Source organism: Phalacrocorax aristotelis, chromosome 5 (genome assembly GCF_949628215.1).
Source record: "Phalacrocorax aristotelis chromosome 5, bGulAri2.1, whole genome shotgun sequence".
NCBI classification, from domain to species: domain Eukaryota; kingdom Metazoa; phylum Chordata; class Aves; order Suliformes; family Phalacrocoracidae; genus Phalacrocorax; species Phalacrocorax aristotelis.
This window is the reverse complement of record NC_134280.1, coordinates 41,329,778-41,354,217: the sequence shown is the minus strand read 5'-3', so window position 1 is coordinate 41,354,217 and position 24,440 is coordinate 41,329,778. Positions and strand designations below refer to the sequence as shown.

Genomic DNA, 24,440 nt, shown 5'->3' with positions numbered 1-24,440 from the left:
GATGAGATGCAATCCATCTCCTCCACCAGACCTTCAGCAAAGCCACTACACAGGAAGCAGAGGTGTTATTAAAGAGCGTGTTCTTTATCTCCAACATCCTGCGTTTCTTCTAAATAGCTTCTACTAAACTTGTTATCCTTGAGGCACTTGGAGGAAATGTTGATAAACTTGCAGTGTTTAATTTGATTGTGTGAGTCCATTTGCTCCATGCAAACACAAGGCTCGAGTTATTTAAGAGCTGACATTCTTCTGATCCTCCTGTGCCCTCTGGACACTGGGAAAATCAGGTAGAAATAGCTCAGCTACTGCTGTAAATAGGCTGCTCTGCAAGGCTAATGTTTTTGGGTGGCCACCTCATTCGACACCCCTGGTTGTGCGTGGGACTCACCATCCCCTTTCAGGAGAAAAAGTACTGGGATGTCCCCGCAGGAGTGGGCAGGTGGTGGCAAAGGCTGGCCGGCCGCCCATCTGGCTTCAGGGGGAAGGACTTGACTTCCACCAGGCGTGAGAGGAAGAAATGGAAATAAAACACCTGCCTAGAGCCTTGTCTCCTCTCCGTATCTTCCCCCAAACAGGGGAATTTTGATGCTTGAAACCTGTCCAAAATGAGAATGAGAAATATTTGAAGTTTTTGCCCCTGATACGTCCCATATCATCAGCAGCATCGGGTTTGCAGTTCTGATTTCTCATATGCAGCATTTAGTGGCGAAATCCCTGTTAGGCCTATCATTTACTGCTCAGTTGAGAATGGCATGATGGGAACATCTGGATAAATGAATTGTCTCAGCAGAGTTTGTAGTTGTGGTTTATTGGTCCTATTTATAGTCTGCAGATTATCCTCAGAAGTATTAACTGAGCTCGTGTGTTGCTGGTGTTGCTGCGTTCAGATGTAACGGAGGGGTCTCTCTAGACCAGGAGTGTTTGCTGAGGTTGGGCTTGGACCTCATGAACAAGCACCAACTCTCTGAGAAGGTTTGTCCAACAGCATTGAGCTCTGCTGGCTTTCTTAGCTGTGCTTATTTGGGGAAAGTTGATGTTTTTTGATAGTCAAAATCGTGTACCAGGGAAACTTGTGTGAGCCATTACATGCTTCAGGAAAGGGATGCCAGGTGGTTTTTAATAAAATAATTAGTTCCAGAAGTTGGCCATGAACACTGTCTCCTGGGAAGGGAGAAGGACTGCTCTGAGAGGTGTTCTCCTTTGGGTCATCTGGTTTCCTTCCCTTTCTTCCCCCCCAAAGGACGAGTGGTCTGGTGTGGCCTCGGATGCTCCTGCCAGAGCCGTGGGTGCCGGTGCCTACTGGGTCAGCTGCCCACCTGCCTGCTCACATGCTGCAAGCTGGTCTCTGTCCAGCCCCTCTGTGGTATTGCCCTGTGGATCCTTGGCCTGAGAGCAATTTAGACCAAGCACCTGGTGTTTTGTTTTCCAGGGCTTGCCACCACTCCGTTATTTAAACCTGGAGCTGCACTGTGGTCGCCTCTGCTTCATGGTGGTGGCCGAGCTGCTTTGACCGAGAGCTCAGCTGTGCGTGACTAATTATCCTGAAGATCAACTTGGCTATTTTGATTCCAGGTCCAGATTCATCAGCGCAGCAACTGAGCTGGGAGATTAGCTGTGGTCTCCCTCAGGGCGGCTATTTTGGGGAGGTGGAGGGCTGCTGGCAGAGCCGGAGCTGCTACAGGGATTGGACTGCTGGCCACTCACCCACAAATGCATGAGCAGGACCGATGACTGGTAGATATATTTTCCTGCACAGTTTTAGCTCGCCAGTGGGCTGTGGCCATGGCACGGCTTGGCTCGGTGGTTTTTGCACAGCATTGGTGCATCGGGCAGCAGCGAGCAGCACAGGAGGATGCTCACTGTGCTGAGTGGTGCTGCAGCTGCGGGTGTCACTCCAGCCGAGCCAGGCGCCTTCATCCCAAATATATCTGTCCCGTGGCATGCCTTAAAATCTCTGGGGAATGCTTTCCAATTGCTGTGGGCATCCTGTGGGGAAGGAGCTCAGCAGCATGCTGTTTCGCCTGCCAGTCTGACAGCTGCAGCTGGGTCCAGAAATGTGCCGGTGCTGCCAGCTCCCAGCACACCTGGTACCCTGCCCCGCTCCTACCCCTGCTGTGGGGCTGCTTTCACAGCCGTGACTAAGCTCACAGTGTGCCTTCAGGTTATAGATCCATTCTCTTATTATCTCATTACCTACGTATTTATCTTCAGATTGCCAGTTCCCTTCTGGATACCCCTTTACCATGTCTCCAGGCTTGCCCTGCAGCCTTGCAGAGGAAGAAATCAATTTTGTCTTTTAATTTACAAAGCAAAAGGAAAGCCTTGTGGTATTTTTTTTTTCCTTCTGAAGCAAGGGATTTGGGGAGGATAGGAAAAAAGTCCCGATATGGGTGGCAAAAGGGAGAGTTGGCATTCCTGTGAACCCTAGCTAGTATCTGTAGTGTCCACACTAAGGTGCTGGCAAGGAATAAATAGCAGATCAAATTCCTGTCTTGGTTGCAGTGGTAAAAAACCCCAGAGGCATTGCTTAGGATTTACAGTGGTGTAAGCATTCGGAGCCTGTCAAACCATAAATCAGTCCTCGATTGCTTCCCACCTGCGGCCTAGCTCCCGTCCCCAGCCTGCCTGCGGGAGTTCATCCCCACGTGGTCCCCACGCTGCTCGGCCTTCTCCTGCCGCGGCAGCCTCTAACCCAGACTATTTCCATTGTGATGAGGAAAGCGGTTTTAATTGCAGTTCACACTGGGCAGGGAAAAAAATATTTAGAGCTAAGCAAAGCTATACTTTCCAGGGCAGGCTGCCTGTCTCCCTGCCTGCAGCCTGTGGTGGTGGGATGGCTTGGGAGAACCTGCCCTGTTCCCAGTGCTATCCCACATCAGCTCAGTAATCACAATTTTTAATATTTTTTTTTCTTTTAGTAATTAAAACTAGTCCTTTAAGGATTTTAAATTAAGATATTGGTATTTAAGGCAAAATGGAGGGAGAGGAGGTGGGGCAGGAGAAGGAGGCGGCGTGGGTGCAGACCGCTTCTCCTTTCTGTCTCCCTGCATGTCTAGTGGTCTCTGGGGATGTGCTGACTATCGCAGGGAGCTGAGGTCGCCCTCCATCCTCAGTGCTCCTCCAGCCGCGGGCATCCCTCCATCGCAAAGCACCGTCGAGCCCCCGAGAGCTGTTGTTCCCAGGGGAGCCCTCACTGGGCTGGGGGTGAATTTTGGCACCAGAAAAAAACCCAGAGGAGCCCAAGCCCCGTTGGGAAAAGGAGCACAGCTTGGGCTTGGGGATGCTTCTCCTCGAAGCTGCTGAGCTCTCCTCAGGGTTGGGGGAAGCAGGACCCGCCCAAGTGCTCTGACCACGATTTTTTTCTGTACGTACAAGTGGACAGTCCTTCTGAGAGGCAGGGAGAGATTTCAAATGCCTTCCCATGTGGGCAATGGAAAGGGTTTTATTGCATCCTCTTACGCCAAATATGATGTTAACTCCTCTATTGCCAGCCAGGTTTTGTAGCCTGGCTTTCAGCTGTTATGAATAGTACATGGCACACAGCTTCAGGCTGCGTCGGGTATTCATAGCCCCTGGCAAACAGTGTTAAAAACACCCACCCCTTCTGTTACTTCTTGCTCCCCGGCAGGTTGGTAAGTCGGGACAACCATCCTTAGATGTTGTGTCCTTAGATCCTCTGGTCACTCTGCAAAGCCACAGGGACGTGCCATGGTGCAGGTCCATGGTCCGGTGGCCCCTCTACTGCCTTATTTACCCTGACCAAACTGAGCCATTGTGGAACTTCTTGGAAGCCCGGCCAGGGATCTGCCCTGTGATTAATCCCCCTGCCATCAGTAACAGCCATAAGGCCCTGCTCAGCCAGTTTTAGAGGGCAGCCAGCCCCTGTCTGCGGCGTGAGGGAGGAGAGGACGCAGGGCATGTGTATTTCTCTGCACAACCCTGCCTCAGGTCTGATTCAGGGTTGGTGGCATTCAGGTCTCTTAGGTCCTTCCCCCTAAAAAAAATCATCTGGGTGTTTTGCCAGGCATTGCAAACCCCAGATGCTGCCAGTTTATGAGTCCTCACCATCAGCTCCAGGGTGGTGCCAGCTGCACACCAGGGGCTCCCTAAACACTCGGCCCCTCCCACCCCTCTGCCACCTGCCCTGGCAGCGGGTGACAACCTGAGCCTCTCCCAGTCCAGGGCCATGGAGACAGAGCTGGCGGCATGCTGTGCCGGTCTTGTTCTGCAGCCGCATTGGTCACAGGTGTTGTGTTTTGCTTCAGCTGCAGCAGCAGTGGGGTCCCTCCTCAAGCTGTAGCCAGCAGCAGCACCCCAACCCCAGCAGCATCCCCAGCACAGCAGGGCATGGCATGCAGTCCGCCATCGTGTGGGGGACAGGGCTGAGATTTGGCAATGCCTTTCTCCCACTTGGAAGGATATAATCTCTGGAGGCTTTGTTTTGGCAGGGCTGTGCCTTCGCTCAGCTGGAGGAGATGGTGTTTTGGGAGACAGAGGCTTGCAGGTGAGCTGTAGGATTGTGTGAAAGTCAAAAACTTGACTCTCCCTTCCCTCTAAAGAGTCTTTTCACTCTGTGAGTGAGGATTACACTTTTTTTCTGGACACTAGAAATAGCATGCTCATCCCTGCAGCTCCTGGAGCTCGGCTCAGCTTTGCCTGACTGAGCATGGCGGGGGACATCACCCTCCAGGGCTGGGCTGTGGGGTGGGAGGTGGGTGGCAAGGGGAGGGCAGAGCAGTCGTACTGGGCAGCAAAACAACCCCACAAGAGGTTTCACCATCAGCACAGGCTGAATTCCCCTGTGGGACCAGGCTGGCATGGTGCTAACGTGATAACGCTGCTCTGCTTATGGCGAGAGGAGAACCAGATGCTGCTTTGGACATGCAACGGATTCACTGTGGCTGTGGCAGGGAAGAGCATGCTCAGCCCTGGGCATCAACACTGCTGCTCGCTGGTGGGATTGTGATCCCTTCTGACAAGGCACCGCAAGCAGCAGCCTGAGCCTGACTAGTCTGGTTCAGCCGTATCCCAGCAAATGGAGTGCTTTGGTAGCTCTCTACAGTAGCTGGCGGAGCACCTGTAATGAGAAGGTCCTCCATGCTCTGTGTCTTGGCGCTCTGCATGTGAGGATGGAAGATGGACAGAGTCTTGCAGGACTGGTCTCTGAAAACCATGAGACATGGCAGCTCAGGACCCCCACAGCTGGTGGGGAGAGACTTGGTCGGTGGCTGGCAGTGCGTGTCTATGGATTGCCAGGGGTCTATGAGATAAAGTGGAAGACATCAAAGCGCTTGGCTACAGTTGTGAGTTAGGCTTTGCTTTTAGTTGGCTGGTCATAAAACTATCATGGTCAAGTAGTGCTTTGTGTAAGCAAAGGGCAGAAAGTCATCTCTTGAAGACCATCCAGACTTGCCTTCCCTTGGCCAGGAGCTCTGCAGCTCTCGGTATCACTTCTGCATTTCTCACTGTTGCTGAAAATGTTTTCTTTTCCTTCCAGGCCCTCCCCGCTTGCTCCCCGTTGGGCTCTGGGGGTGTGCGAGGCCAGCATGTGGCAGTGCCTGCGATGCCACCCTGCTCCTGCTGAGGATGAGATCCCACCAAGAGCAGGGCAGTGTTAACAAAACCAGGGGTGTGAAAATAAAAGAGACTTAGGGTAGCTCAAGCCACAGCTGCGGACACCCCATCAGGATGGAAGGCCCTCCTTCCACACCTAGACAGACAGGGTAGTGCCATGGCCACCCCATCGCTCCCCTGCGCTGCTTATAGGGCTGTAGCCGCTCAGCTCCTCTCCCCGGGGCCATCCTCTCCCCAGCTGGAGTGCATGGAGCTGTTGGAGCGCTGAAGTACGGATGCTGCCTCTGTGCGAAGTGTAATTACAATTCATGATTTCATTTGCCAACACCATTTTGCTTTGGTTACTTGCACATTTTCATGTGTAACGATGGGAGCAGCTATTTATCAGCATGAAAGCCCAGTCTGAGCTGGGGAAGGGCAAGTCAGCTGCTGTACGGCCCTTCAGTTTTAAAAATAGCTTTTATTCGCTTCGCTGTTAACTCTTTCCCTCTGGTGCCTGAAGATGCTTTAGCTCCTGAAATCTGCTAAGGCTGCTGATGAGCGGGAAATAGCAATTTTGCACATTGGGATGCTGAGCAGAAGCTGCTTTTAGTAGCTCCCGGCGCCTGTTAAATAACTCACTGGACTCCGCAGGGCCTCCCTCCAGTGCGGCCATGTGCTGATGGGCAGCGCAAGACAACCGCCGCCTGCCCAAAAACCCAGGCGAGACGCAGAGAGGCTGTGTCGAGTAGCTGGGTAGCCACTTATAAAATATTTCTTCCCCCCAGGCGGGTTTTTAATTGTCAAGCTGAGTTTTGGTTATGTCTGCTTCTCTAGGATTAGATGTGAGTAATTGCGATGGGGAAAATAAATATATATACACACGCACTCATATTTTTTTATGCATAGCCAGTTTTAAAGTCTGTAGGATTTGAAACCCTTGGTCCTTCTGGGAGGGTGGCTGCTTGGGCCAGCACAGGGGCTGTCCTCTCTCTGTGGTGCCTCTCGCTCAGGGCTGCTCCTTGTTTCCCAATTATTTGAAAAACCCATCCCCAACCCCTCAAACAACCCTGGTGGGATGGGTCATGGGCCTGCGGACCAGCAAAGTGTGGTACTGCTGAGACATGAGCTTCAAAAGCATGCTGGTTGTTCATATGCAACATCCCCCCCACACTTCAGGCAATTAAAAATGGAATTTCAAGTAATATCTGTCTAGTCATTGCTGTCTGTAAATGAAAAACTGCTTGTACTTTTTGCTGTGGGTGAGCACTTGAGGTGTGCTCAAAGTGGCAAAACTTGATGGGAATTAAAAAAACCACACCAACCAAGACATATTGCTGTACTTATCTACCTACGACCTCAACAACTTTACCTAAAAAATTCAAATAGCTCAGATAACAATCTGAAATTGAAGCTCAAATAGCATATACACAGAGCTATAATAAAAGTCTATAATATTTTACTATTGTACGGGGGGGGGGGGGGGCGCGGTGGCGTGCTCGCGGCTGGGTGCGGGTCCCTGGTGCCACCCCGGTGCCCCTGTCTGTGTTGCAGCACCTACGGGGAGCTGACGAACTGCACGGCGCTGATCGCTGAGAGGCTCGACTGCTACTGGCCCAACCGGCTGGTGGACGAGTTCTTTGTGGCCGTCCACAAGCAGTACTTCAGGAACTGCTCCCCCTCCGGCCGGGCACTGCGCGACCCCCCCAATGGTGTCCTCTGCCCCTTCATCCTGCTGCCTGTCCTCGTCACCCTGCTGATGACGGCGCTGGTGGTGTGGCGGAGCAAACGCAGCGAGGGCATCGTGTAGGGATGCCCTGTCAGATGGTGCAGGGGAGGGATGGGGGACCCCAAAAGCACCCATTTTTTTGGGAAGACCCTGGCAGAGGAGCATCCTGGGGAGGGGCACCAAGTCCTGGAGGCAAAGACGATAACGCCACCGATGGCTCCTCCCTCGCCGGTACCCTCCGCACCGTGCACCTGCCGCTCGCCCGGCAGTTTCCAAATAAATACATCATTTAAGACTCGGTTGTTTGGCGATACGGGGTGCCAGTGGCCAGCGAGGCTGCCGCAGGCGCTTGGGGTACCGGGGAGCCCGGCTTGCCTCAGGCATCGGCACTGCCACATCTTTCCCACCCGCTTCCCTCCTGACACCCCACAGCATCGTTTTATCAAGAGGAAGATTTTTTTTTTTTAAATAAGAAAGAAAAGGGCGTGTGTGTGGGGGGGATTGAAATCCTGCCGGCCCTGCGCTGCCAGCACGGTGTTGGGAGGTGCCAGTGGGTGTAACTGCGAGGCCGGTGGGTCTGGGTGCAACCCCAAGAGATGAAATCGTCATGGCTTTCTCTTTTTGTCCTTTTTTTTTTGGTGGTGTTTTTTTTTTTCCCACACCAGGAAAGGCGCCTCGCAAGGCGGAGGCTGGCACAGGGTGGGTTTTGCCTGGGAGATGGGGAGCAAAGGGTGAAAGCTGGCGGTCACCGGTGGCGGCCTTGGCGGTGCCCTGCGCTGATGAGCAACAGGAATAAGGTGCTTTTCCTACCTAAATAAATAAATACATACGTCAACCAGGTGCCCGGCTCTGGTGTGAACCCTATGCGCTTCCCCCTGTGAAACCCCCTGGACACCCCCCTCACTGCCCTGAAGGAGCCTCTGTGACCCCGGATGGGGGGGACCCTGGCCCTGCCACCGGTCTGTGCCATCCCCGAGGGCTCCGAACAACTCCAGACTCCTTCAGCACCTTGCTGCCTCAGGAGGGTTCCCCTGGGGCACTCAGCGGCTGTCCCCCCTGGCACTCATGCGTCCCAAAACACCCAAAATCGCATTGTGAGACGTCCAGCCATCCGCCTGGCCAACCCTGCGCTGCCCAGTCCTGACTCCTCTTCCTACTTTTTCCTTTGCCACTTTATATTTGGGGCTTTTTTCCAGGGTCAGTTGAAGAATTAAGAAAAAAATTAATCAGCATTATTTGATGGGGAGTGCCCAGGGCTCTGCAGCCAGGAAGAGCTGAAGAGGCTTTCTGGAAGATGGCTACCTGCCTAGGATAAAAATAAATTCAAAAAACCCCCAAAAATCCAAAACCCAAGAAAAAAGCATAAAGGTGTTCCAAAAGCTGCAGGGGAGTTACAGAAGCCGATTCCTGCACACACGCTATTTGCTGACGAGCCTCCATCCACGAGGGAAGGCAGCACTTTGGGGACGTACAGGACCATTTGCTCTTTGCCATTGCGGGGGACCCACGGGGGCACAGGGTGGCGGGGAGCTCCCCACGAGACTTCTGTTGTTTGGCCACGTGGGTGAACAGTGCTCCCCGTGACACCCCAGGCTTCAGTGACAGGCAGAAATCAAGGGTGGCTGGGTGGAATATGGGTTAGTTGCATCTATGCAAATATTCATGTAAATATATATATATATAAATACACACAAATATACAGATATATTTATGTATATATAATAAAAAACCCCAGCTCCTCATGTTGAGGAAAAAGTAATTCAGTTTATTTTCCTGGACTGAGAGCTGATGGGCTCTTCTATGATGAGGATAAGGTGCAACATTTTTTCCCCCCCTCTATTCTGGAGGGGCAGAAACTGGTGCTTAAGTCGTTTGTACAGTGTTTCACAGCATCGCAACTTTAACATTCTGCTCATCTCCTCCGGGTAAGCAAAAACATGGCGAAGGGATCCTAAAGCAGGGCTGTATGAGGAGGTGGGGGTGGGCTGTGACACTGCATCTCTCGCTCTGTGCCCACCCAGGCTGCTGGTACCCCACACCTGCCGCAGGCTCTGATGCAGCGCTTCCTGGCTCTCGGCAGCAGCACCCTCCACGTGCTTGGCCCTGGGTGCAGCTGCGGTGGCTTCCAGGCAAGGGAGGGGAGCCAGGTGGGGGCGACAGCCCAAAAACCAGGGACTTTTACCCCTTTTGCTGAAGGATGGAAGGTGATAAGGGTACGAGGGTGCCGCTTCAACAAGGAGCACTCTGCTTCCTTAAATCAAATTTATTGTGTTTTCAGCTTGAAAATCCTTCTGATTTAATATGCAAAACCAGGGCATATTTTCCAACCTTTCTTTATTCCTTACTTTCCCTGACATTACTGTTTTGGCAGCAAAGATCTCTCACTGCAGTTGCCTGCTTAAAATATGCTGATCCATGTTTCATTTTAAATAGACACAGTGGCAATATTATCCGAAGATGAAGCTCAGGGTAAGGCTCTCCTCCCGCGTGCCAACCTCTGCATTTCATTTCCCTGCCTTCCTAGACCTCCAGGAATGCGTCCAGGAGCCTGTGAAGCTGTAAGGCAAAAGGCACAACGAAAACTTAAGCAAGGCTGCACCGTGCTTAAAATTTGCAACCCAGCTCTGCCATGCTAATAATGGAGACAATTTTGGTTTCCTTCCATGCCTGCAGAAGAAAGAATGAAGCATCGTCACTGGCAGTTGGGGGTTGAACACCCGACAGCCAACACCCAAGCGTCACACACAACACTTGCTCTGTATGAAGCCACACAAACATTTATTTTGATGGTTTATCTATTTATAAAAGCTTGAATGGGTTCCTTTGCACCTCCTCTGGGCGATCGCACAAGCGAAATGCAGGTGGGGCTCTGCAGCTGTGCTGAGACCCCCAGCTCAGCTCGGCAGCCCCGGGCAGCGCCTGGGCCGGGGGCAGCAGCAGGGAGGGAGCTCTGGCACACGACAGGCACACTTCTCACGGCATTTACGCTGAAGTGACTCCTGAGGTACGTGCTACTACCTTCTGAAGGATCCCTGCTTGCACATACTCACTCTGTGTTTGATAGACAGCTACTTACAGAAAAGGCAATTATAGCATCATATCCTTTCAAATTACCAAGAAAGCCAGGCGCGCACAAGTGTTTAAGAGAGGGTGCAGTGCGTTATTATTCTCAGCTGCATTATTAGTCATTCACTTTCAGTGCAGAAGTTTGAAGAACACAATTAGGTGTTCTCCAGGTAACGGTGCTTGAATTCACTTTCATCAGATCGAACAGCGTCTGATACTCCCTCACCACATCCAGGTCAGAAAGTCAAAGGCAGATTTCTTAAAAAAAAAAATCTCTGTCACTAAATTTTCAGAGAAATTTTTTTTTATATATATAATTTTACTAATACTACACATTTACTTAAGTTACGGATTAGCCTATATTTCTTTTAACTACTTCACACAACGAATAGAAACAAAAAATACCGTAGCTCAAACAGGAGCTGAAAATAACAATGTAAAAATTCCAAATGTGTGACAAAAACGTACTCACATTAAATATCACCAAGAACTTCAATATCAGAAGCAGAATTGCATTTAGCACTTGCGCTGTGGCAAGCCCTAAGCCTCAGCTGAATGAGTCTTGGAAAAAGCTTGGATTGTTTCTGCTCACCAAAGGCAACAGCATTGTGATTTGGTTCACAGGAGACTACTTTATTGCCAACTTGAAGTGTTCCAAAAACACACCGCCTTTTCTGTGTTTAGGTTTTTCGTTCCCCCCTCCAAACCAGGCAAGAGTTAAAAAAAAAAAAGTGTAATTACAATTTCAATAGTGATTTCTTTTAACTTCTCAAGCATATCTCATCAACAGGATATACAGTACAGTTCAGAAGAGTAAACATTTTTTTAAAAGTAAGCAAACAACTTTTTCAACCAACATACACAATTTCTTGCTGTATTGATGCTGAACTCTCCTTTTAACATGGACAAGTTATGAAGTTATTTTTCTTCTTCAGTACAACATGGACACAGGACTAGTACAATCCGGGCTGGTTTTGTTGTTGAAGTTAAGGGCAACCCTAGTGTGGAAGCCATGGTCCTGCCATCCATCTCCCTTCATCATCTCGCATAGCGCTTAATGTAATCTTCAACTTTATTCCGAAAGTCCTCCTAGAGGAAAACACAGTCAGAATTACCCCAAGCATGTCAGAGAGGGACTCATGTAGGACCACAGGTGTTGGATTCTCACGTTAGCACTTCTGGGGTCAACTTTCCACCAAGTGAAAGGCCCAGTGCTCTCCCTGAGAGCCAGTACCAGTTTCTGACATGGTGTACAAGAACTGGGGCGACTGCTCGAGTCCTTGCAAGCAGACGTCCGTGCTCTGAGGGTGATCTCCTCTGGGGACTGAACTGAACAAAGGGTTTGTCCTCACCAGCTGTCACCATAGGTACAAACAGACTGCGCCTGACAGGTCGCTGGTGCCAGGAGGCTGAGTCACAGCTAGTGGCACAGCAAAGATCTGGCCATGGTTTTAGAGAAGAAAGGGAAGCTGTCCTCACCGGGTAAGAGAGGCAAGGCTATGGCAGGAACTGTTACAAAAGCTGTGGGTACTAAGGCAGCTCTGTCCCAAATATTCATTCTGGCCTCTCTCTGGTAACGGTATAGCTAGCACATAATTAAGCAAATAATCACTGATTTTTTGAGTTTTTTTGGTCATATAATATAGCCTAGAAAATTAGAAATTCATCATCCAAGTTACTTGTTTGTTAAAGTGGCTCGCAGGGAACACACACCTGCAGCCCTCCCCAGAAAACCTACGGGACTATTATATAACCTCTGTGTCTATGGAAAAGCGCACATTCCTGGTAGTTTATCGTTATGAAAGCACGGAGATGCCGAATGAGAGAAATTCTGACATACTTTCCTCATTTGACACTTGTCCTAGCTGGGATGTCAGACAGATGCTACATTCCTCTAGCGTTATTCTGAGCCTGAACCTTGCCTCACATGCTTACGGCCTGTCATTAAATACGTTCAACACAAGCACACCAAGCGGCCTGTGCTCCAGATTCAAGTGGGCGGTTAACAGCAAAGTGCTTCTTACTCGATTTCCAGCTTGCAGTGTTGCGTGCTGGCTAGAATATAAAAAACCAACACAAGCAACCGACGAAGAGGTTTTGAATGCAGTGTCCTGGTGCAGTGGAGCTGCCCAGAGAGCAGGGGCCACAGAAGCACCAAAATCCTCTATTCACCCAAGTCAAGGCTCTGCTTTTACTAGGAAGGGACAAAGTCTCGCTGCCACGACCCGAGGTATCGCAGCAAGGCACGCTGCTGCTTTAAACAACGTACTTCATCAAAGAGAGCAGCTCCAGGTTTGCTGATACATAAAATGATGCCCTTCAAACGCACACTGAGTGTTCTGGTACAGTCCACTCAGCAAAGAGCTAAATAAAATGAAGTTTTACAGGCAGAGCAACACTTAATTTAGTGCCCCGTGCAAGTAATGGCCGTTCATTGTTCAAGGACTTTTACTTTTTTTGTTAACAGTAGATAAAAGTTGAGCACTGCAGTATGCACCATAACTTTGTACTAATACTGCTAAGAGGGTCTGAAAAGTAGCAAGTAGTCATCTGTAACTGTGAAGCTTGTTTTAAATATGGCTGTCTTCCCTTGCAGGGGCACGCAGTAACCCATTCTAAAATTTGAAATATATGGTGTGATACTTAAAATAGAAACAGGAATCGTCAAAGCTAAAAAGTGTCCCCTCCCTTGGCTAACTGCCTGCTTCTAGCTTGTGTGTCCCCCGTTTTAAAAAAAATGTGGATTTCCCCCCATGTCTTGATCAGCATTTAGCTATATACTGCCACTAAAAATTTTGCTAGATATCACATCGGACCAGAAAAATCCAGTAATATAGCATTTTTGCTGCAGCTAGCTTCAGAATGCATTGATATCTCCTCAGACCCAACACCATGCTTCAAAGACTGCCTGATCAGCTCCCTTTACGATGGCTTGGCTTTCTGCCGATGAGTTTTTCTGTCAGCAAGAGGGTAAAGGTTGTCTTATGGTTAAAGTCCTAAATCAAATGATCAGAGAACTACAATCCATCAGCAGTGTTGCCCGTGATTTTGTCTTCCAATTGATAAAGTGCATCACAGAGATGTCCACAAAATTATATGCAAAGTGCTCTGAATCTTGAAGTCTGAAACATGGTTTAAGGCCAAAAGTTTTCATAGGCGTGGACACAAAAGTATAAATGCAATTAGAGGCTCTTCTCAAGAGAAGTACAGATCTGTGCTTTGGAAGAAATAAAAGCAGAGAATATAAATTCAAGCATCTGTTACAGGAAATCACTGTAAGATGCCTGACACCCTGGCATCGGGCAGTAGGAGCCCAGGTGTGGAGAGGAACCCTGCAAGGACTGACTGCTGGAAAGAAACCAATTCTTTAGGGCTGCAGAAATCCCTTTGCTCCTTAGAGACAGGCTGCCTGCACTTTTTAGGAGAAAGGAGCGGCTATTTTGGTACAACACGGCACCTGCTAAAGGCAATATTCTGTGTAGTGACTTTTAACTCTGCTGCAAGCACACCCGTTTCCATGCTCATACAACCATACATTAAGTGTCTTAAGAAACTAATGCTACAGAGCTAATGCTGTCTTCATTTTAAATAAGATTTCAGATACTGGGCAACTTCAATCCTGTGATGACAGTTATCATAGCAGAATATCACGCTGTAGTGTTTTTGAAGTAACTACTTAAAGACAGCATGTCTATTAGAGCGTTTCCCAGATCTCAGGCTGCCTCAGGCAAGAAGAATCTCTAGGTACCTCAACTCTGTTATAATATCACACAAACAAAAGAAAAGTGACCTTCTGAATTTGTTTTCAACTCTGATACGTTGATGCCAACTAGAACAATTACTAACTTCCAACAATTACTCCATTACAATTCCAGCAAACAATGTGGAAACCTCTCATTTACTGGCTATGATGGTCGTTCTGAGTATTATGGACTGATCGCTCACAGCAGCAACACTTGCTGTCAGCCTGTTCTTGGGCACTCACAACATTAGAGCACGTCGGTCACAACACTGCACCTGATACATGAAGCCTCTTGGACTTTCCTACTCTTGTGATTCTCCAAGAGACAGGTCACTGAAAAAGCTAGGCAAAGAAACACCACTGGACACGGAGTAGAGCCAACGGAGTCTTCACTGTATCTACAACATCTGAAAGCAGTGTGGTACATGCAGCTCAGAGCATCCTCTGCTTTTTTACCTGTACCTTTTCAAATGGGAAGACAAACTCTTGGCACTGACTTAACCTCAGTGGAGAAGAAATGCTCCAGAAATCCATGCTGCCACTTAGGCTGACTTGTCAGATGATGGAACTGACAGCATTGTCAAGAATATATTAACACTGTACTCGCTGCATGTGAACCTGGGTACTGAACAGCAGGTTCTCATCCCATAGCTGTAATATTCCATCCTCACATGCCATATGGCTTAACAGGTCCTGATTAAAAGGGGGCACTCTTCTATTTGCACATCTGTTTATGTGCAGACCTGAATAATCAGAAGTAAAAAAAAAATAAATCAGAGCAGCACATATTCTGCATTATAAAGAAGCACATACGAAATCTTGCTAGGAATGCCAAGGGGAAGAAAATGGACTCGTTTCACAGAGAATGGACCTGGAGACACGTTGTTCACTGCCAAGTGGATGCAAGCACCCACCACCATGCAGTACATACCTGCCCTGATACTCTCCGTGACACAATGCAGTGCATTTTACCCCCTCTTAACTTGCCTTCAAGGACAGTTCCTAAGTGTAGGACTATTAGAAAGATGGTCTAGAAGGCAGGTTGTGCCAGATAGCTACGCTTATTAAAAAAACCTAAAGCCTGCCAGAACATTCATCTAGCTGATGGCAGTGGTTACTTTGCCTGGTGGGGCTCCTGCCACGTCCCTCTGCACCTGGATCACGTCCCACTGCTAGCTTGGCCAGAGGCACAGCTGCCTGTCTCTATGCTGAAGAGGCATCATGTCATCAGAGTTGTCAGGCCAATGACTGGTGAAGGGGGAGAGTGTTGACTGTTACTGTGACGTTTTACTGCAGAAGCACTGATGCTATTAAACATGAAACATCATCAGAAACAACTCAGCCAGCCATTAAGCCCTTACAGGCCATCAGGGAGTGCTGGAAATACCCGGAAGAGCTGTTCAAAGGGGAAATCTAATTTTAAACTACCATCATTTCCCCTTCACCAACATCACTGTACAGTATTACCGTCACAGATTTCAAGACAGAAGATAGATGGAGTAAGAGGTGGACAAAACTGCCTTTGGTTTCTCTGGAAATGTGCTGGGCGGTAGGGAGGAACAAGGCTTTGGTTTCCATCTGGGAGCACCACCAGCCACATTACCTTCTCTAGGGTAGAAGGACACACAGATGTGACTGGAGAGATCTGTGCCTGGTGCGAAGCCAGGAGTTAGACATCCTCTGTGCAAAACGGAGTGACGTGATTCTGGGACCGAAATTAGGCACTAGCCTTGTAGGCAGTATGGGAAATGGAAGCTCAGACAATGCCAGTATCCACTTAGCACAAGGGCCATCCCATCACACAAGCACAGTAACAGGATGGACACGACAATTATCAGGTTATATGATTGAACAAATGCCTTCCTCCCCTTACTTTTTAAAGGAAAAAGGGTATATGATGATCAGCTGGGAATAGCAAACTAAGAAAAATGTAAGCAAAATAAAACATAATTCCTCTAAGCATGCTCCAAAAGAGCATAGCAGGTCCTCTCCCAGCTCCAGCTGGATGCTAAGAGGTATAGATGAGCCTGGACACAGCTCAGTGGGGAGCGAGGGCCTCACTGCCCTGCCCCACACGCCACCCCTGTAGCTCCCAAGCTCTGGGCTACAGTGTGTCCCCCCCTGCCCCACCTCCAGGTCCCTGGCCTCACCCAGTACAAGCAAGACCCTGGAAGTCCAGCTCTGAAGGTGCTCGGTTCTCTAATGCATTTATGAGAAGAAGCCATCTAAAACGGGAGAGTGAGTATACAGTTTTGGAGCAGACCCAAAGCAGCTTTGCCCTGAGCTGCGTGGAGGTGAGAGGGAAAGAAGAGTGATACGTGAACAGCCCCGTGGGAAGTATTTACTGCATGAGTAATGCTGGCCAAGTCACCACTTCATCTGATGAAAATCATACAGGGACAATCAATTGAAGGGAAAAAATCAAAATCCCTCAGTGGAGGAACAGTATGGAATATAAGCTGTGATGTATTTCACAATATCATTAGCTGAAAAGTGTGTTACAGCACAGACCATGAATTTAAAATATGCATCCCATTGCACTTCTCCAGGGTGTATTTTTGTACTTAAACAAAGAAGCTTTGTTTATACAAAGAAGTTCAACAAATAGCCTTAAAAAAAAAAATTTTTAATAAGAACTCTGGCCAAAACATTGATTTCAAACAACTTAACTGATTTCATGATTTAAATTTGTACTGTATGCTCTTACCAGACAGCATATGTGCAATGATTTGCATAAATATTAAAAAGGAAATTCTTATCTAATTAACTTTAGATTTAAAAAAATATTTAACCGGTGTAATATTAAAACAATTTACTTAATTCTCAACTGATGAGATGCTCATCTTAAAAACATGCCACACTGAAATGAAATTTAAAAAATATGGCAGACTATAAAAAGTTGTTACTACAAGATATTTTACACTGAAGGCATAATCAGCCCCAGTCGCTGGCCAGAGAGGTAATTTATCACAAATTATGTATCTTTGAGAAATGCTTGGGAGATGATATATAGACAATTATGGAAACAAAAGGAAAACAGCCACCTCAACTCCAGAAGAGAAGCACAGTCCACAATTTGTAAAAGCATATTGAAGCGCACGCTCAAGAAATAGGTACCTTTTTGAAAACAGGGTTTGACCTGGTTTGGCACCTCTAAGAGAGGAGACTATTTTTTCAATAATTTGTACTGCACTAAGTTGTACTGATTAACTGCTTGTCTATTATTAAGCTTTTAATTTGAAAAAGAAGGAAGGTCTCCTCAGTTATCCAAAGCAAACACGATACTTCTCTGTGACAGCTACCAGAGATGTTTGGAAAAGTTGAAATGGAAACTTTATCTCAGGGATTATTTTTTTTTTTTTTAATGTAAAACAAATGTACACCTAATAATCACACAATAAAAAAAGCCCAAAGCAAAGTAGATTTAGCTCATTACCCTTAATATACCCACTACTGGTACCCCTTCACACACCGCAGGATTTAGCAAAATTTTTCTTCTTCCTACTCACAATATTGATCTCAGTTTCCACCCTCAAATGTGTTAGAGACCAAGGCTGAAGGCCACGCTGGCCAGTCCTTGAAGGAAAATGCACAATGTACCACATCTGTCCCTCGATTGTGCCTACTACAACCCAGATACTGTGACAAATTCTAATCCCCCTTCGTGTTGTTTAGATTTACAATTCTGTAAAATTCAAACAGAGAAAAAAAAAATCACAAAAATACTCAATTGCTCCTGCCCTTTCTGCCTTTGTGTTAAAGCAAACAATGAAATAATAATGATGATGATGATGATGATGATGATAATAATAATAATGCACTATTTTAACAGAACATTAACTTAATCCAAAGTTTATCACCAAGGCTAAATTACAAACAATTTCTGTCAGGACCTTACTTGTTGCTTTACTTAAAGTGCAGTTTAGTAAAAGGGTCTTCTGAGCACCAGGAACACGATGACATTGCTCAGCTCCAGCCAAAGCTTTAGGAGGAAGATATAACAACCAGGTAGATTTATCCATTAGCTCTATAAATTATATTTAAAGTGACCTGTTCTTTCTTTTCCATCTTACAGGAATTCATGCCAATCAAGCCCCACACACCCACTCCCATTTAAAAAGGAGCTGAATGAAACCTCTGAGTAATACAAAAAAAATCTCAAGTATGAGGTGTTTCTCCAGTTCACGTTCCTGCCTTGCTATCATTTCCCTGTCATTGTTTTGTTTAGCTCAGCCTCTACACCATCTGAAGAATTTTCCAAGCTCTGTAATTAAATTTGAGTCCTATGAAGAAAGAGTGGGGGGTGAAAAACCTATAAATAGGTATCTCCCTCAGGCTCCCATGCCTTGCAGGTGCAGTCAAAACTGCATCAATTTTCATGGCCCGTGTTCTCTACTTCAGATTCTAAACACCGTTTCTAGACATCAAGCAATTCTGATTTTGCAAAATGATGAGAAAATGCTTTAGTAGATCTCTTTGGTAGCTAAGTCCTAAGGGGAATAAAATGGTGGAATTTTCACTGCAGGGGAAGAAAAACCCCAAGCACACCCAAAAAACACCACTGCTGTTTTTACTGTGATTATTTGGAAAAAACAGCATGGTGGGGAAGAAGAGAAGCACTAAGTTTTGGACCTTTTTTTGAAAAATAGCTGTACATATAGGTAGGTTACAGAATTGATGTGAAAAATAGTGACCTGCATGCCAGGACACTGCTCTGGGGAGAAGTCAAAGATGTGCTGCAAAGAGAGCGAAGCATTAGCACGCTGAACATGCAGAGGCACATCCATTTGTTCGAGATTCTCAGATTTTAGGTATGAACCATTTCCCTCATGCTTCTGCAAACTTTCTGTTGTTTGCCAGTGAAGCATAGATAAAGGAAAAAAAGCACTATGAATTTATCAGAAGAGGAAAGGGCTATGGATTAGGAGGCAGGGTGTGAAAGCTGCTGGAGTAGCCAGGGATAACTACATCTAAATCCCATTTGTGCCAAGGCGAGGGAACTGAGCCAGCTGAAGAGGGCAAAGCAGCTTCCCAAAGAAAGTCGTTCCCTGGATCAAATGCTTTGCAGGTCTGGACGCTCTTGCCCAATCTGCCCTTTGCCTTACAGAGCAGCTTGGCTGGAGGCAGATGGTGGAGACTTTTGCAAGTCCTCTTGTCATAATGGCCCCAGTGCCAAATGACTGAGGATTTGCCCTGACTGTGACCGACTTGCTTATTATCATTTATGAATTTGCTCAGGTTGCTGGAAACAAAGAAAACCTCCCGGGAGTTAAACCAGGGAGCACAGAGATTGCTTGGTCACTCAGTGTCTATGGCAGGTGCTTGTCTCCCCGTTCCTCCAATGCCCTGCGTGCCAGGCACACTAGCTGTCTTGTCGATTCAGTTGCTGGAAAGGGTTACAGAGAAAGTCCTTCCAGAAAATTACCTGAATCATCCCAATTACACTGATGTTAACCTCCTCTGTGCTGCAAATGCACTTCCACCCATAAGGATGACACTCATTCCCAAGAGAGCAAGTCCTTGAGATCTGAGGTCTTAATGGATAAATTACAAGCACAGAGGAAATGGGAGCTGCCTGGGTCTGGCGAGAGGGTTTTTGCAAGTCATACTCTACTCAAGCCTAATGATATTCAAACCAACCTGACTGGGCAGGTGAGGCACATGGGAAACTCAGCTCAAAGAGGTCAGACCCTTTGTTTGCATTCAACAACCCTCCTGTATGTTTCTGTTTTAACGCCATGCTTTTGCTTTGCATTCATTAGAAGAATGCTTTCCTTTTAAGCCACTGATTTACCTAAAGCACATAAAACAAAAGCTTTAAAATACCTGCAATTTTTCCACATTTCTATCATTACCTCAGCAAGTCAAACCATCTGCAAAAGTTCCATCAACTTTGCTGAATCTGAAAGAGGCTCCATCCATAATCAGTGTTATGAAAGATGGATAATAGTTTCTATAAATACTTTTAGCATTAGAAAAGTAATGTTTTTTCTATTTACATCTGTTAGCACAATTAGCAGCTGTGCTGTTGCTCATTTACACATGTCGTTTAATGTACTTTGTACTCACTGGGAAAAGGTTTCAAAGGCTGTAACTTGATTAAGTGTCCAGGAATAAATGTGAATTTTTTATTTTATTTGAAGAAGTTAAAAAAACCCTCACACTTTCATCACGTCAGTTTTGTACTGTTAGAAATAAAAAGCTGTATTCTTGAAGAAAATGTTCGAAACCAGATACTTCCTATTAGTACGAGAGACTTCAGCATGTCAAGGGCTGGTGCAGGACTATCAATTTAAACAAGAGAACGAAGTTAAGTGGAAAACCTCATACTAGACAACGGACAAAGACAGATCCTGGCCCATGAGAAACTCAAACATGAGTAAAACAGCATAGCAAGGATGAGACTATGCTAATTTAAGCAATAGACTAACTCAAACAGTCTACAATGCAAACAAACCGAAAGATGAGGGCCTGACAAAGCTTGCCTGCAGCAAACATAATAAGAGCAAGATCTGGGCATGCCTCCCCTTGTCAGCTCTAATGATATCCCTGACTTGACAAGTGCTAAACACTCTGCTGCCTGCCCTTCCTTGAGCTAAGAGTCAACTGCATCAGCTGAGCTGTTGACAAAGTCCAGCACTGAACAAGTTGAAGATGAAAACATTAATTTGCATCTTAAATTCTTGGACCCAGATGACAAATCAAAAGCCCGAGGAGTCCCTGGAGGCCCAGACCTATCCTGGTAGCTCTGAGTCTCTCTGGAAGAGCAGTGGAAGAAAACACACACAGAACAGGCCAAAGGAATGGAGATGACTGTCCTGGATGGAGAAGTCTGCTACATGTTCATAGTACAAAAAGTAGCACTGAAAAGAAAGATGAGGTCAGCACTCCAGACTGGAGTGCTGGAGGTCTTAGAGACACCATCTGTAATGATGACCCTGCAAAGCAATTACTTATACTTTTAAGTATGTTGTATCAGTGTTACAGTCTCTGGGACAACCAGCTGAGATCCCTGGTAAAATAAGCAGACACCAAGAAGAAACAAACCAGTTAAGAATAGAGGAAGATAGGAAAGAGGTTAAATTATAGCTTACCTATGTCTTTATGCATTTCTTTTGCAAAGATTAATTGGATCAACCCGTAAAAAGACCTGTCTGGAGAACTGTCCTGAAATCTCCTGACATACCGCAACTAGAGATAAAGTGTCAGGAAACCCAGTGAAGACCAAGGGGATTCCTGAAGTACTATTCACCACATTTGGCAAAATATTTCTTACATTACTAAGTTTTAAAAACAATACCTTCTTACTGGCTTTATGGGTATAGAAATAGCTGTATCGCCTCAAACTCTTTTCTGCCATAGCCCTGGATCCCACAGCAAACCCTTGGGAACAATTCCAAGATCACAGGAAAGAGTGAAAGTAGAGAAGGAGAAATCCAGTTTACAGCTGAATTGAAAACAACTAAAAATGGTAAGAGGCAATCCAATCAGATGTTCAGACACAGCGAAATATATAGCAGAATGCATGCAAGCAGAGCAGCTAGTACCATACAGTATACAATTTTACAACAGGTTTTAAAATGCCACTCTTTCTGTAAACCTTGAGAATTAATAACGCAAGATGATGAAGCCTTGACCTCAATTACTTCTTAAGCGATCTTAATAGCATATATCTTTCTATTGTTGGAGTAAGAGCCAGCAGTACTGAAAATGAAAGGATGAGAGTTGTGCAAAATTCCCCTAAAATTAATGTATACAGGAGTGTGATTATTAATTACTTCAAACATGGCTAAAAACAGAAGAGGAAGAAAGACAAATGCAAGTACAAAATATGCAGATCTCATGATCACTATGAAGTAATAGGACTCCCCGTGGCGTTTGAATAGCTTGCAGGTAGTTCTCTTTACCAGAATAAAGCTTCACTTAATGTGCAAGAGTATTTGCAACCCACACATTTTTACCCATACAGCTAGGGAATATCTAGCAAAATCAAGAAAGGGCTTTAAAAGACACATTCAGCAAGCAAAGACAGCAAAATTTGACTGCCTACAGATCTGCAGACTATCATTACCGGTCTCCACCCCCGCCACAATACAGCTTTTCCTTGATATTCTTTACAACCTCCTCTCTCCCAGCAAGAACTCCAGTTCCCTCACCCTCCCACAGCCCTCTTGTGTTGCATCCAGGTCTCCTTGCCACTGGCTGGGACAAAGGCAAAGTGCATGGTCTGCTCTGAGCTGCACGGGTCCACACAGGCCCAACAACAGCCCACATGGTCATGGTTCTGCTTGCCTGGGAGACTTTCCTGGTGGCTTGCTCACAGACCATCCTCTCTTTGCTGCTGCTGACAACTTTTGTGACAGTTATGGGAACTGGATGTAAAGGCTCTGCTGCTCTGTCAAATTTGATAGAAATTGATATGTGTGTTCAAAAGCTACGGGGAGTGAGGGGGAAGCTGGGATGAGGGAAGGGGACAGATGGATGACATTACTGCATAAGCCTTATTCCTTTACAAAAAAATTTTAAAAAAGACTAAATAGCAAAGCAATTGCTAAAGGTTCATTTCAGTGAAGCTCCAAGACAAACTGATTAAGTATGGACTAGGTAAATGGACAGTGAGGTGGACTGAACCAGCTGAACAGCTGGGCTCAGGGGGTTGTGGTCTGTGGCACAAAGTCCTACTGCAGTACTCTAGGGGTTGATACTGGGGCTGATACTGTTTAACCTCTTCATTAATGACCTGAATGAAGAGGCAGAATTCACTTATGATATCAAGCTGGGAGGATTAGCTGATACACCAGATAGGTGTGCTGCCATTCAGACCTCTACATGCTGGAGAATTTGACAGAGAGGAACCTAATGAAGTTCAACAAGGGGAAATGCAAAGTCTTGCCTGTGAATAACACCCTCCACCAGTACATGGTGGGGCCTGGCTGGGTGGCAAGCAGCTTTGCAGAGAAAGACCCTGGGGTCCTCATGGTCACCAAGCTGACCGTGAACCAAAGATGACCACTAGCATCCTGGGCTGTACTATGAAAGGCACTGGCAGCAGGTCAAGGGAGGTGATCCTTTCACTCCACTCAGGCCTGATAAGACTCATCTGGAGTGCTGGCCCAGTTCCAGGCTCCCCAGGACTAGAGAAATAGGAACTTACTGGAGTGAGCCCAGCAAAGGGCCACAAATGATTAATGGATTAGAGTATCTGTCATAAAACGAGACTAAGCAACTGACCGCGACTGTTCAGTCTGGAGAAGAGAGGGCTTGAGGGGACCTCAATGGATATAAATACCTGATGGGAGGGTGCAAAGAAGACAGAGCCAGACTCTTCTCAGTAGAGCACAGCAACAGGGTGAGAGGCAATGGGAACAAACTGAAATACAGGAAATTTCTTTTATACATTAGAAAAAGGTTTTTTTTACTGTAAGGGTGGTGGAACATGGGAACAGGTTGTCCAGAGAGCTTGCAGAGTCTCTTGCATAATACCTTCTGAAAATGTCTCAAAGAGGAAGTGCTGGAAAACCTATGGTTACAGAACAAACAGCCCTCCTAATGTGATTCAGAACTGCTGCTTAATTGGTTACACTGGGGATAAGCAAGCAAGAAATAAATGTTTTATCAAGACCTTTAACTTGCAGTTACATTAAAAACACAAGCCAATTTTCATGTAACCTGCCAGCTGCCTAGCAAAGTTTCCCAGTGTCTCCTTACTCAATTTCATCATTATCCATCATTTTACATTTCTTCAAATTATTCTGCTGCTGTTACAAGAATATCAGACTGACAGTCTCCAAAACAATATCCAACTTTTATCAGAGAAGTGAAAGGATAGAAAACAGAAGTCCTTCAAAAACTATAGTGGCACTGAGGTTGACACATATATCCATACCAGAGTGATACACCGATCATAGGAACATGTTGTTAAAAGTATAATTTTTAGTCTTGAGAATGGAGGAGGAAAGTGTTGGGCTTGTCAACTCAGTAATTCCCTCACTCTCAGCTCCACAGAAACTCCTTTGTTCTACACCTAATTACTCTTTTCTCATATTGCAGTATGTTCAAGACCAGCTTGTTTAATTCATAATATATGGATGGATTCCCCTCCTTTCCCCTACCCAATTATAGTTTTACAGCCTAGGAAACTTTAATCAAAAAATTACTTTAAACCTGAAGCGCCCTGCAGTTCTGTATCTCTCCCCACTTACAATAATTTACATTAATTATGGTAAATTGATTGCTTCTAATAATCAAGGCAAAAACTTTCTTTTTCTCTCCACCTTTATTAGTAGCTATCTGTACTGTGCTGCCTTGTTCAGGAAGTTATCCTTCTGATGGCAGCCTTTATTTTTAATT

General features: G+C 46.3%; 2 protein-coding genes across 9 annotated transcripts in view; one reads left to right on the top strand and one right to left on the bottom strand.

The window, feature by feature from the left end:
* The window catches only part of RBM44 (RNA binding motif protein 44), a 45,255-nt gene extending 37,504 nt beyond the window's left edge, over window positions 1-7,751 (top strand). Inside the window, 1 exon segment of the mRNA XM_075092511.1 lies at window positions 7,108-7,751. Coding sequence (XP_074948612.1) covers window positions 7,108-7,363 — 256 coding nt within the window. The 3' untranslated portion in view covers window positions 7,364-7,751.
* A 2,863-nt stretch (window positions 7,752-10,614) lies between these two features.
* The window catches only part of UBE2F (ubiquitin conjugating enzyme E2 F (putative)), an 82,676-nt gene continuing 68,850 nt past the window's right edge, over window positions 10,615-24,440 (bottom strand). For 4 of the 8 annotated variants that reach the window (XM_075094089.1, XM_075094090.1, XM_075094091.1 and 1 more), the window contains one exon: window positions 10,615-11,437. In XM_075094089.1, the coding sequence (XP_074950190.1) occupies window positions 11,387-11,437 (51 nt within the window). In that variant the 3' untranslated portion in view covers window positions 10,615-11,386. The remainder of the gene's footprint in view (window positions 11,438-24,440) is intronic. The other 4 variants (XM_075094092.1, XM_075094088.1, XM_075094087.1 and 1 more) reach the window with 1 other exon arrangement.